Genomic DNA, 14725 nt, shown 5'->3' on the forward strand with positions numbered 1-14725 from the left:
AAAATAGGGTCAATATTTATCCTACAAAGATTATGCATGTGTCTGAGGAAAGTTGCAAGTGTTTTCTCTCAGAGATTTGACAATGCTAAAAGTAAATCTTCTGTGTGTGTATCTAATTTCCTTTAAGGTAAAAATTGTTTATGTTTGACAAGTTTTAAAGAACACACAAATTAAGTAGAAAGAACACAATAAAATTAAAGCATTGTGATGAAGGTGTCCATAAGAAAGGACTGAAAGTCTTATAAAAATATTTTATAAATGCAAATACAAGTCAGCTGAGACTCAAAAACTATGGTTTTTCAAACAACCAGCTTTTACAACCCGAAGGTGTCCTTGTATGTATTAAGTATTCTGGAGCAGAGCAAAACATTTCCTCAGCCTGATCAGATCATTTTTTCATTATCTGGATCTTTTCCAGATGTAATTTTAGCATCTCCTTCTAATTTAGTTTTTACTGTAAAAAGTACCCATTTTATTTCTTCATGAGATTTCTCAATCCTACTTAAACTGTTAGACAGTGCTTCATTATTACCGGCAGCGTGTCCTCTCTGTCTGCTGCTTCGGAATGTGAGGGAAATATCCAACCACACACTTTAACACTTTAACTCTTTCGTTATCTTCTTATTATTTGGTATCATTATTCTTCCCTTTTATGCTTCAGCAATACACTTATTTTATGTAATATATTTATTTCTTCTTTAGTTATTTTATAAGGTGCACCTATTTGACATTTTCATATATTTATTTTATTACTTATATATATCCTTAAATATTATTGTTTGGCCCTTTTATTTATTTATTTATTTTTTTTCTTTGTTACATATTGGGGGTCCCATTTACTCTCCTTCCCCGTCACAGCTGTGTTTCCCATTGCAGCTAGGACGTCTCCTGCTGGATTTTCTCTCTGTTTTCGGGTTGTCCAAACCCAGGCACAAAAATTACTAAAACGCCTCTTATTACCACTGAAGTTTTCACTCCAGTGCCGGACTAACTCTACCCTACCGCAGTAGAATAGTGACCTACCTTGCCTCACAAGATAGTGGGACCCTGCGAAAAGGAGCAGTAAATGGGAGTCCGATATGAAAACTTCTCACCGTGTGTGATTCTGGATGCTGCTCCACATGCAGACTTCGTTCTGGATATCAGTGGTGCCTGAACGGAGTCCCTCCACCGTCCCCTGTCGGTTAAGGCTGACCCAGGGGCTGAAGTATCCTTCAGGATGCGCAATCACGGGTTCTGGTCCTCCGGTCAGTCACTCAAGATATCCTGCCGACAACGCCAAATTGTTGTGGAATTTTTAGTTATCAAAGATCACACACTAAGTGAGAATCGAACAAAGTATTATTTATTAAGAGCTGATCAGCAATGAGAGTCCCACAGTCAAAGAAGTTTGTCTGCGTGAGTCTGGGGAGATACAAGTGAGCTTAGTTAATATACCAGGCATGAGCTGATAACATCACAGTAGGAGGTCATTGTTTTAAATTCCTCACATAGCTGTTAACAAATGTTACGGAGTGAAGGGTGCAAAGGAGGAAGCTCACTAAACTCTCAACATCTGTTGAGGGGATGAGAGAGGGGGGAAGGTGTGAGAAGGAGTTCTTATCTAAATACACAGACATACAAAGTGTAACCTACAAACTATAAGGGTATATGAATAAATTTTCCATTACAACGCGTGGGCGGATTACCATCATATCTGATGTATGACGTCAGTAGAGGATTAAAATAATTTATGTACAATGGAAAAAGTAAAAAAAAAGAAATTTACCAGGTTCAAGTCCTGATCTGGAAAACCAGTCCCTGAAGTCCCAACTCCTCCCCCTCAGCCAGCACGTGGCAGCCCCACCACTCTCCAGTAAATAGGAGGACAAAATGCAGAACATGATCCAGTAATTATCATCATCATCATCATCATATTTTAAAATAGCTGAGAAATACAACCACATTAAAAGTGGGACTGGATTTTCTGGATTTGAACCTGCTTATACAGATATGTTTAATCTGAAGTGACAACAGATCTACAGAAGAAGAAGTGTGTGTGTGTGTGTTCATGAAGTCAGCAGCGTTGGGGAGATCAGGATCATTTCACCATCAGTTTCTGACTCAGAAACAATTCAAAGTCATTGGAAGAAAACGTTATGCCACCGTTTGCTGTCTGAGTGCTTCTTGTCTTATTAAAATGAGCCGTTAAATTCAGACAATCGTTCAACTGGCCACAATCACGCGCCACCCAACATGATGCAGTTCATTATTACACCACAAGGGGGCAGCGTCTCCCCATTTATCACCTGGACGGAGTCTTTCAAACATCACCTTCAGTATTTATGGATAAATACCCTCCTTTTCCCTCCTTTTTGAAGAGGAGTTTATATATTTAAAGCAGCTGCTCAGGGTTGTTGTTTTCCTCTTCTCAGACTGTCCATGCGGAGCCGCCATGAGTCCACCGGTTTTACTGGAACCACATTTAGACCACATGTAAGTTCACCAGATGTCATTTCATGATGACACCACATGTTATTAAAACTCTGTGCAGGTGATTTACTTTAAAAGCAACATGCAGTGGTTTACAAAACCTGCATTTTAAATAAGGTATTAATAAAATTAAATCTCCCCAGCTTAATGTAAAATAATCTGCCAGCTGAACTTCTCCAGCATGAAGAAGACTTTCTTTCTTCTTTTTCTCTTTTTACATTTATTGTGCAGCACACTGTGTTTTTTTAAAGAAACTAAATGGTATGATGTGTATAAATTAATGACTTTAATGAATAGATTTGTTAAAATGGATTTTTTTACAGATAAAAACTTGATTTCTCAAATAAGTGACCTGTAAGACTAAATATAGAGCAGTAGCTGTAAAACAGACAAAAGCATTCCCGTTTAGGAATGTGTGAGTTCATTTATTTATTCTCTGTATTAAACGCTCACAGACGTGATGTTTTTGTCTCCTTCAGGATTCTGGACATCTTTAAACCAGAAACAGATGCAGGACCTGGACCCAGCTGTTTGTCCTTCAGGAGCAACGCGTCAAAGAACGAACCTCTGCTCTTTAAAGAAGGACGTAAGAGGTGAGCAGAGATTTCATCGCTTCATTCTGGTTGATCCATGTCTTAAACACAAGCACAAGGATGGGAGACCTGGCCTCATGCACCAACTTAAACTAAAGGACACATTTACGTTCGAGGCTGTAAATCTGAATATTGTGAATGAGGAAGAGCCAAATTTCCAATATCCTGGAAAGACTGAAGGAGTTTTCATAGCATCTGAAATTGTCTAACATTTCACCATCAGAGTTGGTTAGATGCTTCCTAACGTCTGGGGTGTTTTATGTAGACGTGCAGGAGAAAGAAACAACTTGGATCTCACTCCAGAGGGTCCAAGAAGGAGGAAAGATCTAACGGAGCTCTCTGCTGTTTTATTTACTGATCAGAGGAAACAACCTGGTGACAGTCAGTTAAAGAGAAAAAGCTGAAGGGAAGCTGCAACCAGTAGATTTCACAGCAGCTGCCCTCATCACGAGATAAGCAGAGATGAGAAGCCTCGGTTCAGAGCCACGGTGCAGACAAGTAAAAGTTCCTCTGCCCACCAGCTTCCATCCCAGACCACAGTCCTGTGAACTGGAACCTCATTTCCAACCTGGACCCAGCTGTTTGTCCTTCAGGAGCAACCAGTCCAAACACGAACCTCTGCAGCTGGACGGAGCCTCTGGAGTCTGACCGAGACGTCTAAAAACTGGATCAAGTCTATATCTGAAAAAACTATTTATTAAAAATAGAAAATATATTATTAGATGTGCATGTTTTAAAAATATGTTCTGTATCTTTAAAACTTTATCACATAAAACTAAACAAACTTTATTATATATATAATTATACATATGGCTCCCTTTTAAACATTTTTAAAATGTTTGGAAATCCACGATCAATATAATTTAGTATTATTATAAATTATAAATGATCTTCAACAAAAGTAATAAAATAAGAAACTCATGTTGGTAAATAAACTAAACGTTCCAGCGTTCGGCTTCTTGTAGCCGTGTGCTGGTCCACTCTCTGCTGTACACTCTCTGATGATGGGTGGAGGTCAGGACTCACTGTAAACCACTTTAATGTGGTTCATATTTTCTTGGTTCAGTTCTTTGAGTTGTTGTGCTTGTTGGCTGAAGAGCTGTTTCTAGCCCTGGATAACACATTTCATGTGATACAGTTATTGTTTTTATAACCGGAGGGAACCTCATAGCAGGATTAAAGCATTATATTTAAAAGTGGACAGTTATTTGGTGGTCTTCTGGTTTATCTCTGAAAGTTGCTGCTGGAGGACAACATCATCACATCTGTGAAGAACGAGCTACAGAAGATCCAGAATCTTCTGAGCCCAGATTATCCAGAATGCTCAGCCAGTCTTTTTGTGTCTGTCTTTCAGCTGCAGTGTTTTTCCACCACTTCACATAAAACATCAATACAAACCTTTGTTTACTGGATGCATCTCTGATGTTATTCTAACTGATGCACATACATTTCTAAGTTACCAATACCGTCTCCAAACCAGTGCAGGGACCTTGAGTTTTTTTTGTCTCTGTGTGGACAGAGAGAATATCAGCTGATTCTTCCTGATTCCTCCACAGAGTGGACCAGCAGAGCTCGGAGCTTCCCAGTGGTCAGTCTGTCCAGCAGCATCAAACACAGCTGGACTCCATATTTATGGTCTGTACATGTACAACAACTACTTTTCCATCTCCTCTGTCCACATCATGTCCATGCTGACCTTTGTAGACCAGTAGATGGTCAGTGTGTCCATAATGGATCTGATGTTTGACTCCATCTGATTGTGTCCTTCATATCGTTTCTCTTCCAGCTGCTGGAGGACAACATCATCACTTTTGTGAAGAACGAGTTGAAGAAGATCCAGAAGCTTCTGAGCCCAGTTTACCCAGAATGCTCAGACAGTCAGAGGGAGGATGAGGAGGTGTTGGAGGCTGAAGAACAGAGAAGGAGCAGCATAGAGGCCTTTGTGAAGATCACAGTGGACTTCCTGAGAAGGATGAAGCAGGAGGAGCTGGCTGAGCATCTGCAGAGCAGTAAGAGGATTTCTCTAAAGCAGAGTCACCAGCTGTGGTCCTCAAGATCTACCATCCTGGAGGTTTTAGTATTTCCCTGGTACAACACACCTGATTCAAATGAAAATGTTCTCCGACAACTTGTGAACTTTAAGTCAAGTCTGTTGCAACATTAAGACCTGCAGGATGGGAGATCTTGAGTTGGTGACCACTGCTCTAAAGACTGGACATGCTGGATAAATCATGTTCAAGCCTGATGCAAAGCTTTGGTTTTATCGGGCTTGCTGTTTTGTTTTGTTTTTTTGTTTTTTTTTTAGTTAACAAGATCATTTCTTTAAAAGCAGAAGTTCCTGGATTTTTCTGCTCTGGAACATTCAGGTGGGGATTTTTTTTTCCAGGATTAACATTTCACTTTTTTCAGTAAGAACAACAAACAACAACACCTATAACACATCAGAGATCATAATCACCAAAAGCCAGCAGAAAGCGTGGTTGTGTGACATGAGGATGGAAATTTTAGACATTAGCATGAGTACAGAGCAAGAAAAAGTGCTCTTTTCATGTATCACACACATTCATACCCTGATAGACACACTGAAGTCAGTGTAAAGATCTGAGGACTGGAGTTCTATGATCCACTTTCCTGGTCTTAGTGACGACTGGGGCAGCAGCGTTCTGGACTAACTGCAGCAGTGTAGTCTACTAAGGATAATGCAGAAATCCTGCTGAGACATCAGCCCTTTAATCCTCCAGATGTATTTAACCAGTCCAACATGTCTTCCGATGAGGAAGCAGAGTCTGGGGTAGCTGGTGCTGGCTCTCCCATCTCTGGTGCTGAGGTTGCTGAGGTGGTTAAAAAGCTCCTCGGTGGCAAGGCCCTGGGGGTGGATGAGGTCCGCCCAGAGTTCCTTAAGGCTCCGGATGCTGTAGGGTTGTCTTGGCTGAAATGCCTCTGCAGCGTCGCGTGGACATTGGGGACAGTTCCCCAGGACTGGCAGACTAGGGTGGTGGTCCCCCTCTTCAAAAAGGGGGACCGGAGGGTGTGCTCCAACTACAGGGGATCACACTCCTCAGCCTCCCCAGTAAGGTCTATTCAGGGGTGCTTGAGAGGAGGGTCTGTCGGATAGTCGAACCTCGGATTGAGGAGGAGCAGTATGGTTTTCGTCCTGGTCGTGGAACAGTGGACCAGCTCTACACCCTCTTCGGGTTCTTTGAGGGGGCATGGGAGTTTGCCCAACCAATCTACATGTGTTTTGTGGACTTAGAGAAGGCATTCGACCGTGTTTCCCTGGGACAAGGTGCAGCCGAGGTGTTGATGGGATGTAGAGGGGGGGCCTCAGGATTGGGTCTCTGCTCTTTGCGGATGATGTGGTTCTGTTGGCTTCATCGGGCCGTGATCTTCAGCTCTCACTGGGGCAATTCACAGCCGAGTGTGAAGCGGCTGGGATGAGAATCAGCACCTCCAAGTCCGAGACCATGGTCCTCAGCCGGAAAAGGGTGGAGTGTTTTCTCCATGTGGGATTGAGGTCCTGACCCAAGTGGAGGAGTTCACGTATCTCTGGGTCTTGTTCAGGAGTGAGGGAAGGATGGAGCGGGAGAGCGACAGGAGGATCGGTGCGGCGTCTGCAGTGATGCAGACTCTGCATCGGTCTGTCGTGGTGAAGAAGGAGCTGAGCCAAAAGGCAAAGCTCTCGATTTACCGGTTGATCTACGTTCCTACCCTCACCTATGGTCATGAGCTGTGGGTAGTGACCGAAAGAATGAGATCGCGAATACAAGCGGCTGAAAAGAGTTTTCTCTGCAGGGTGGCCGGGCTCTCCCTTAGAGATAGGGTGAGAAGCTCGGTGATCCGTGAGGGGCTCAGAGCAGAGTCTCTACTCCTCCACATCGAGAGGAGCCAGATGAGGTGGCTCAGGCATCTGGTTAGGATGCCTCCCTGGTGAGGTGTTCTGAGCATGTCCCCCCGGAAAGAGGCCCCGATGAAGACCCAGGATACACTGGACAGACTTCATATCTCGGCTGGCCTGGGAACGCCTCGGGATCCCCCCGGATGTGCTGGTGAATATGGCTGGGGAGAAGGAAGTCTGGGTTTCCTTAGTCAGCTTGACCCTTGACCCGACTCCGGATAAGCAGCAGACAATGTCCATTTAAATTTAAGAAGTATTGGCTTGTTTGGAAGAATTGCAGGAGAAATCATTTTCTTTTTAAACAGAACATGGCAGCACAACTTACATTTGTGTGGCTGTCTCTGAAAAAACCACAAGATGCTTGGAACAATGTCTTTGGACAGACTAGACCGAAATGGAGATATTTGGTCACCTCATACCAATGATGATGGATGGCTAATGATTTGGGGTTGTTTTCTAGCCACAGGACCAGAAGGCTTGCAGTCACTGAGTGGACCATGAACTCAATATATCAAAATGTTCTAGAGTCAAATGTAAGGTTCTGTCTGTCCCACAGCGAAAGCTAAAATTGGGTCTAAACTTATCTATTGCATACTCTTACCATGAGTCACTAGATGTATTGGTTCTGTTTTATCATCTTTCTTGTCAAAATCAAAATGTTATGTTTCTAAGATTGGATTTGCTGACAGAGTGATGTTATTTCTTCTTTTAGAATCTCCTTCCATGTGTCAGCATAATTTCAAATCTATGCTGAAGAAGAAGTTCCAGTGTGTGTTTGAGGGTATCGCTAAAGCAGGAAACCCAACCCTTCTGAACCAGATCTACACAGAGCTCTACATCACAGAGGGAGAAACAGCAGAGGTCAACGATGAACATGAGGTCAGACAGATTGAAACAGCATCCAAAAAAGTTGTTAAAACAGAAACAAGAATCAGATGTGAAGACATCTTTAAACTCCCACCTGGAAGAGATGAACCAATCAGAACAGTGATGACAAAGGGAGTGGCTGGCATTGGGAAAACTGTCTTAACACAGAAGTTCACTCTGGACTGGGCTGAAGACAAAGCCAACCAGGACATCCAGTTCTTGTTTCCACTGACTTTCAGAGAGCTGAATGTGCTGAAAGAGAGAAAGTTCAGCTTGGTGGAACTTGTTCATCACTTCTTTACTGAAACCAAAGAAGCAGGAATCTGCAGCTTTGAAGAGTTCCAGGTTGTCTTCATCTTGGACGGTCTGGATGAGAGTCGACTTCCTCTGGACTTCCACAACAATGAGACCCTGACTGATGTTACAGAGTCCACCTCAGTGGATGTGCTGCTGACTAACCTCATCAGGGGGAACCTGCTTTCCTCTGCTCGCCTCTGGATAACCACACGACCTGCAGCAGCCAATCAGATCCCTCCTGACTGTGTTGACATGACAACAGAGGTCAGAGGTTTCATAGATGAGCAGAAAGATGATTATTTCAGGAAGAGATTCACCAATGAGAAACTAGCTAGCAAAGTTGTCTCCCACATCAAGACATCACGAAGCCTCCACATCATGTGCCACATCCCAGTCTTCTGCTGGATCACTGCTACAGTTCTGGAGGATGTTCTGGAAACCAGAGAGGGAGGAGAGCTGCCCAAGACCCTGACTGAGATGTACATCCACTTCCTGGTGGTCCAGACCAAAGTCAAGAAGGTCAAGTATGATGGAGGAGCTGAGACAGATCCACACTGGAGTCCAGAGAACAGGAAGATGATTGAGTCTCTGGGAAAACTGGCTTTTGATCAGCTGCAGAAAGGAAACCTGATCTTCTATGAATCAGACCTGACAGAGTGTGGCATCGATATCACAGCAGCCTCAGATTACTCAAGAGTGTTCACACAGATCTTTAAAGAGGAGAGAGGACTGTACCAGGAGAAGGTGTTCAGCTTCATCCATCTGAGTGTTCAGGAGTTTCTGGCTGCTCTGCATGTCCATCTGACCTTCATCAAGTCTGGAGTCAATGTGATGGAAGAACAACAAACCCCTAAGCGATCTGAAACAATAGATGATGACTCAGCAGAATCAAATGTTTACCGGAGTGCTGTAGACCAGGCCTTACAGAGTCCAAAAGGACACCTGGACTTGTTCCTCCGCTTCCTCCTGGGTCTTTCACTGCAGACCAATCAGAGTCTCCTACGAGGTCTGATGACACAGACAGGAAGTAGCTCAGAGACCAATCAGGAAACAGTCCAGTACATCAAGAAGAAGATCAGTGAGAGTCAGTCTGTAGAGAGAAGCATCAATCTGTTCCACTGTCTGAATGAACTGAATGATTCTTCTCTAGTGGAGGAGATCCAACAGTCCCTGAGATCAGGAAGTCTCTCCACAGAGAACCTGTCTCCTGCTCAGTGGTCGGCTCTGGCCTTCATCTTACTGTCATCAGAACAAGATCTGGATGTGTTTGACCTGAAGAAATACTCTGCTTCAGAGGAGGCTCTTCTGAGGCTGCTGCCAGTTGTCAAAGCCTCTAAGAAAGCTCAGTGAGTAAATGTTAATAGAAAATCCTGTATTCAGCTTGTGTAAACCTTATCTACTCTATTATAGGCTAAGTAGTCGGCATGTTACTGTGCATGTAAATGTGGCACATGTTTTTCAGACTGAGTGGCTGCAACCTCTCAGAGAGAAGCTGTGAAGCTCTGTCTTCAGTTCTCAGCTCCCAGTCCTCCAGTCTGAGAGAACTGGACCTGAGTAACAACGACCTGCAGGACTCAGGAGTAAAGAAGCTTTGTGGTGGGCTGGAGAGTCCACACTGTAAACTGGAAAGTCTCAGGTAAGATCAGTTTGAAACGGATGAGTCTTCCATGGCTTAAGTCTTTTTGTAAAGAAAATAACAGAATGGTAGCAACTTGATAGGTTGTTTAATTAGGATTTATTATTGTAGACAACAGAAAAATGCTTGGTTGTTAAAACATACACTCTTAATTAAACCAAACTTAAAGTATTGTAGATAAAGTCTGATAAGATTTCGGAGTCATTTAATTTAATAATTTAAATAAATGTGTTATTATTTAATAATTTAAATACACTGCACAGAGTCGTGCCATTTTTCATGATTAGACATTTTAATAGCTTGACAGCCCACATCATAGCCCACAAACATGTATGTGTTTTATGTTCAGGTACATACAGTTTTCTAAAATACCATCTTTGTTTCCTGACTCTGCAGCCTATCAGGCTGTCTGGTCACAGAGGAAGGCTGTGCTTCTCTGGTCTCGGCGTTGACTTCCAACCCGTCCCATCTGCGCGAGCTGGATCTGAGCTACAACCATCCTGGAGAGTCAGGAGTGAAGCTGCTGACTGCTGGATTATACATCCCTCAGCAGCAGAGGCTGGACGCTCTCAGGTCGGCTCTTATTGGACTATTTAAATATGCTCATATGAATATTAGAGTCCCAAAAGAGTTCATGGTTGTCTGTACGTCTTCGATGGGCTGCTGTGTTTTCTTTTTTTAAAGTATAAACTGCGAAGAACAAAGCTTGAATTGAAAGACAGTTATAAAATGTGTTGATGTGTATCTTTATTTCTCTTTGTGTGGGTGACACAGTGACTGTTCTTAACAAAAAGAACATCTTCTGACTTGTTCCCATCTTGCAGAGCTGAGCCCGGTGCAGTGAGGTGGTTGAAGCCAAACCTGAGAAAGTGTAAGTGTGTTTTCTTAACATTAAAACATATAGATTTTAGATTTGTCAGTCAATGCTGTTAAATTAATTGGTGCATGACTCTAATATTTGCTCTAAGTTACTGTAGAATTTTCTAGATAAAAATTTACTTGATAGAGAATCAGCACCAAAATAAATAATTGATTAAATGACCAGAAACTGTGAATTATATGCTTGCTGTTCTCTCATTAGATTTCTGTGAACTTACACTGGACCCAAACACAGCCCACAAGTTTCTCAAACTGTCTGAGAACAACAAGAAGGTTACAGATCTAAGGAAGGAGCACCTTTACCCCGAACACCCCGACAGATTTGATTACTGGCCTCAGGTGCTGTGTGAAAATGTTCTAACCAGTCGTTGTTACTGGGAGGTGGAGTGGGTCGGGAAGGTCTATATTGCAGTGAGCTACAGAGGAATTGGGAGGAATGGAGACAGCGATGGCTCCAAGTTTGGAGGGAATGACAAGTCCTGGTGTCTGACCTGCACTGACGGAGGATATAACGCCTGGCATAACAACAGTGGGACACCCATCTCCTCCTCCTCTGTCTCCAGCAGAGTAGCAGTGTATGTGGACTGTCCTGCAGGAACTCTGTCCTTCTACAGAGTCTCCTCTGACTCTCTGATCCACCTCCACACCTTCAACACCACGTTCACTCAACCGCTGTACGCTGGCTTTGGTTATGGGGTGAAATTCAATTCTTCTGCTTTCCTTTGCCAGCTTTGAACTTACAAGACAGTCAAAAATCTGTAGTTCTGTAGGGCAAGGTCACATAAACCACCGGACCAGTTATGAAATATTGGAAATGACTGGGCTAAGCTGGAAGACTCCGTTAGTGTTTCAGGATGTAATTTTTGTCTCATTGGTGTTTCTATGAGGCAGTATCTGAGCTTTGATCAACATGTAAATAGCTCATGTGGTATTTTCTTTTGCAGCCTGAGTGGAGTGGGGTTTGATTGTCCGTGCTGTTATCTCAGCGCATCTCTGAGCTGAGTTCAAAAGCTGCTGCCACGGTGCAAACGAAGACTTCTTATTTCCTTATGTGCCATGTTTATTTAAGTTGATGGTTTCATGGTTCAGTGTTTTCTATTGAGCTTCTTAGAGTTTTATTGCTATTTTACTATATTATTTATTTGTACATAAACATGTATATACATTTGTGTGTGTGTGTGTGGGAGACGTTGTACATACTAGCTACATATTTATTCATATGCATGAATAGATGTATATATTATTAAAATCTTTTTGCGAAGCACTTTGTGACTGAAAAGAGAAAAATCTCCTTCTTACCATAATTTCATGTCGTTTTTTGCTTTTTTTTTTTTTTTTTTTTTTGCTCGATACCAAAATGCTACTGATACCGGCTATTTATGTTCTAGAATTGATTTTCTTGTTAGAATATAGATATATAACTGATTTGGGGTAAAAAAAAAATCAGTCTATCACGAACTGGAATTCAGTGGAAAGTAACTTTAAAATCAGGATCTTCTCTAAATGACCCAGTTGGCAGGAACTACTTTTTCTTCCGCCTGCCATAGTCATGGGTAAAATGGCCCAGCGTAGGGGTGCAGCAGCGTCTCTCAGGCCGTAGCATCACGTGTGGAGCTGAACGATGTCTGATGTGTGTGGGAAGACCTAGAGGTGTTGTAGCAGCACCACAAACCTCCTTAAACATCTGAGAGTCGACCATAATATAATAATAATCATCATTTATTAGTCCCACAGTGGGGAAATTCCTTCTCTGCTAGAAATTCCTAGTTGCTAGGAACAGTGGGCTGCCAGATCCCAGCGTCCGGAGGTTAAGCAGTGGTCCCTGAGCTAGGCTGCTTAGTTTCCAGCCAGGTTATTCCCTGCTGTCTCTGACCCAACTTTCCTGTCCAGCTACTATTAAAAAAAAGGCCACTAGAGCCCAAAATCCTTAAAAATGTCCCCATGAAATAAGAAAATGCTGCAATAAATATCTGTAAGAGTAACCACTAGGCTACCACTCCCCACAGAGTAAGAAAATAACACAGAATATAATTAAATTAAATGATGTAATTTTTAAAAATATAATACAATTAAAGCCGGAGATGAGCAGGACAGGTGCTGTAAGGGGAGACTCGTCACGCTTGGAGGCCTTTGATGCTGCAGCAGGTACTAACCACTAACCAGAGGGAGGAAACGTGGAGCTGTGGACCACTGATGCTACATGCTGGAAAGAGGTTTTCATCTGTCTGCTGGGTTCAGGTTTTTGTGTTGATGTTCAAACAACAGGAGTTATGGGAATTATTAGGACATTATGTGTTATAACCAAGTAAAGTCTTAATGATTGAGTCTTAAGTCAAGCAAATAGTCTTTCCGGGTTTTCGATAAAGGAGTGTTTACTGCAGAAAAATATTCCACATTTCTAGTATACAGGGTCAAAGAATCTCCTGTCACATCATTTATAGCATAAAAGAGAAATGTTTATCAGTAATCACGTCAGCAGCTGTCCATGCATCATTCTTCAGTCTGGTACACACCGGACTGGTTCTTTATCTTGAGCCAGGATGAGACGACTTTGTGACGACAACAACCCTGTCCTGTCTAAGTGCATGCTTATGTACAGAGTGGAAGGAACTGTTCACAACATATGTGAGTAAACATGAAATTAACCACAACTGTGTGTGATGAAATCTGTCAGAACCACTGTAAAAAGAAATGAACAGGAAATTTTTTCTTATTTCAGTTCCCCAAAAGTTCCATCATTCACTGACAGGCTGTTCATTTGGCCTATTTCTTCATGTAGTTTTTAACCTCTGTCTTAATTTTTAAGCATTCCATTTCCAGCTACGCCTCTGTGACCTGGACCTGGACTACGCCTCTGTGACCTGGACCTGGACTACGCCTCTGTGACCTGGACCTGGACTACGCCTCTGTGACCTGGACCTGGACTACGCCTCTGTGACCTGGACCTGGACTACGCCTCTGTGACCTGGACCTGGACTTTATAGAGTTCCTCTGCAGTCATCTGGGCCTGGCTCAACACAAGCCCTTCTGCACCGAGCACACGGCAATATCTATGAAAATGATAGATTACAGGAGGAATGTTATTCTTACCAGTCGTTTTTATATTTTGTTGTCACTTGGACCCAGGTGGTAATATAATATAATATAATATAATATATTATAATATAATATAATATAATATAATATAATATAATTAGGCCCGAGCACCGAAGGCGGTGCGAAGGCCTATTGTAATGCAAGCGTTTATTAGGCCCAAGCACCGAAGGCGGTGCGAAGGCCTATTGTAATGCAAGCGTTTATTATTATTAGGCCCGAGCACCGAAGGCGGTGCGAAGGCCTATTGTAATGCAAGCGTTTATTAGGCCCGAGCACCGAAGGCGGTGCGAAGGCCTATTGTAATGCAAGCGTTTATTCTTATTAGGCCCGAGCACCGAAGGCGGTGCGAAGGCCTATTGAAATGCAAGCGTTTATTATTAGGCCCGAGCACCGAAGGCGGTGCGAAGGCCTATTGTAATGCAAGCGTTTATTATTAGGCCCGAGCACCGAAGGCGGTGCGAAGGCCTATTGTAATGCAAGCGTTTATTAGGCCCGAGCACCGAAGGCGGTGCGAAGGCCTATTGTAATTGCTCCGTTTCTTCCTTATTCTTCTTCTTCTTGTCAAAAGTAAATTGCATTTTAGGGGACCTGAACATGCGCGAAAACGCGCCTAATTTTGCGTACCCCCCCAAGGGAATGTGTAAATTTACGTATTTTGTGGTGCTCGGGACTGTTCGGGCAAAATTGAATGAGAGCGCCACCTATTTATGATGCCCTGCCACTGCACCTCATCAATCTTTATGAAAATCGCTACATGTATTCCAAATGTTTGGGCGAACAAAAAATCCTCTTGGAGTAACAGCCTAAAACCAACAGGAAGTCGGCCATTTTGGGTCAAAGTCGCCATTTTGGCGTTTTACTGACATTTTCAAAATCTATCTCCTCCCAGAGATTTCTTCGTACCGCTACCAAAATAGCTCAGGATGTCCAGAAGACATGTCTCTTTAAAAGTTATTGAAAGTTTTCTAATAGGAGAAAGGGCATGGAGGG

At 42.8% G+C, this 14725-nt stretch overlaps 2 protein-coding genes across 2 annotated transcripts in view; one reads left to right on the forward strand and one right to left on the reverse strand.

The window, feature by feature from the left end:
• The window catches only part of LOC121635255 (NLR family CARD domain-containing protein 3-like), a 1000352-nt gene extending 988452 nt beyond the window's left edge, over positions 1–11900 (forward strand). Inside the window, exons 9-14 of the mRNA XM_041978364.1 lie at positions 4852–5074; positions 7673–9470; positions 9587–9760; positions 10157–10333; positions 10585–10631; positions 10842–11900. Of these exons, the coding sequence (XP_041834298.1) occupies positions 4852–5074; positions 7673–9470; positions 9587–9760; positions 10157–10333; positions 10585–10631; positions 10842–11374 (2952 nt within the window). The 3' untranslated portion in view covers positions 11375–11900. The remainder of the gene's footprint in view (positions 1–4851; positions 5075–7672; positions 9471–9586; positions 9761–10156; positions 10334–10584; positions 10632–10841) is intronic.
• A 1689-nt stretch (positions 11901–13589) lies between these two features.
• Positions 13590–14725, reverse strand: part of LOC121635925 — a 117499-nt gene continuing 116363 nt past the window's right edge. Inside the window, exon 23 of the mRNA XM_041979343.1 lies at positions 13590–13666. Coding sequence (XP_041835277.1) covers positions 13590–13666 — 77 coding nt within the window. The remainder of the gene's footprint in view (positions 13667–14725) is intronic.

This window comes from Melanotaenia boesemani, chromosome 24 (assembly GCF_017639745.1).
Source record: "Melanotaenia boesemani isolate fMelBoe1 chromosome 24, fMelBoe1.pri, whole genome shotgun sequence".
NCBI classification, from domain to species: domain Eukaryota; kingdom Metazoa; phylum Chordata; class Actinopteri; order Atheriniformes; family Melanotaeniidae; genus Melanotaenia; species Melanotaenia boesemani.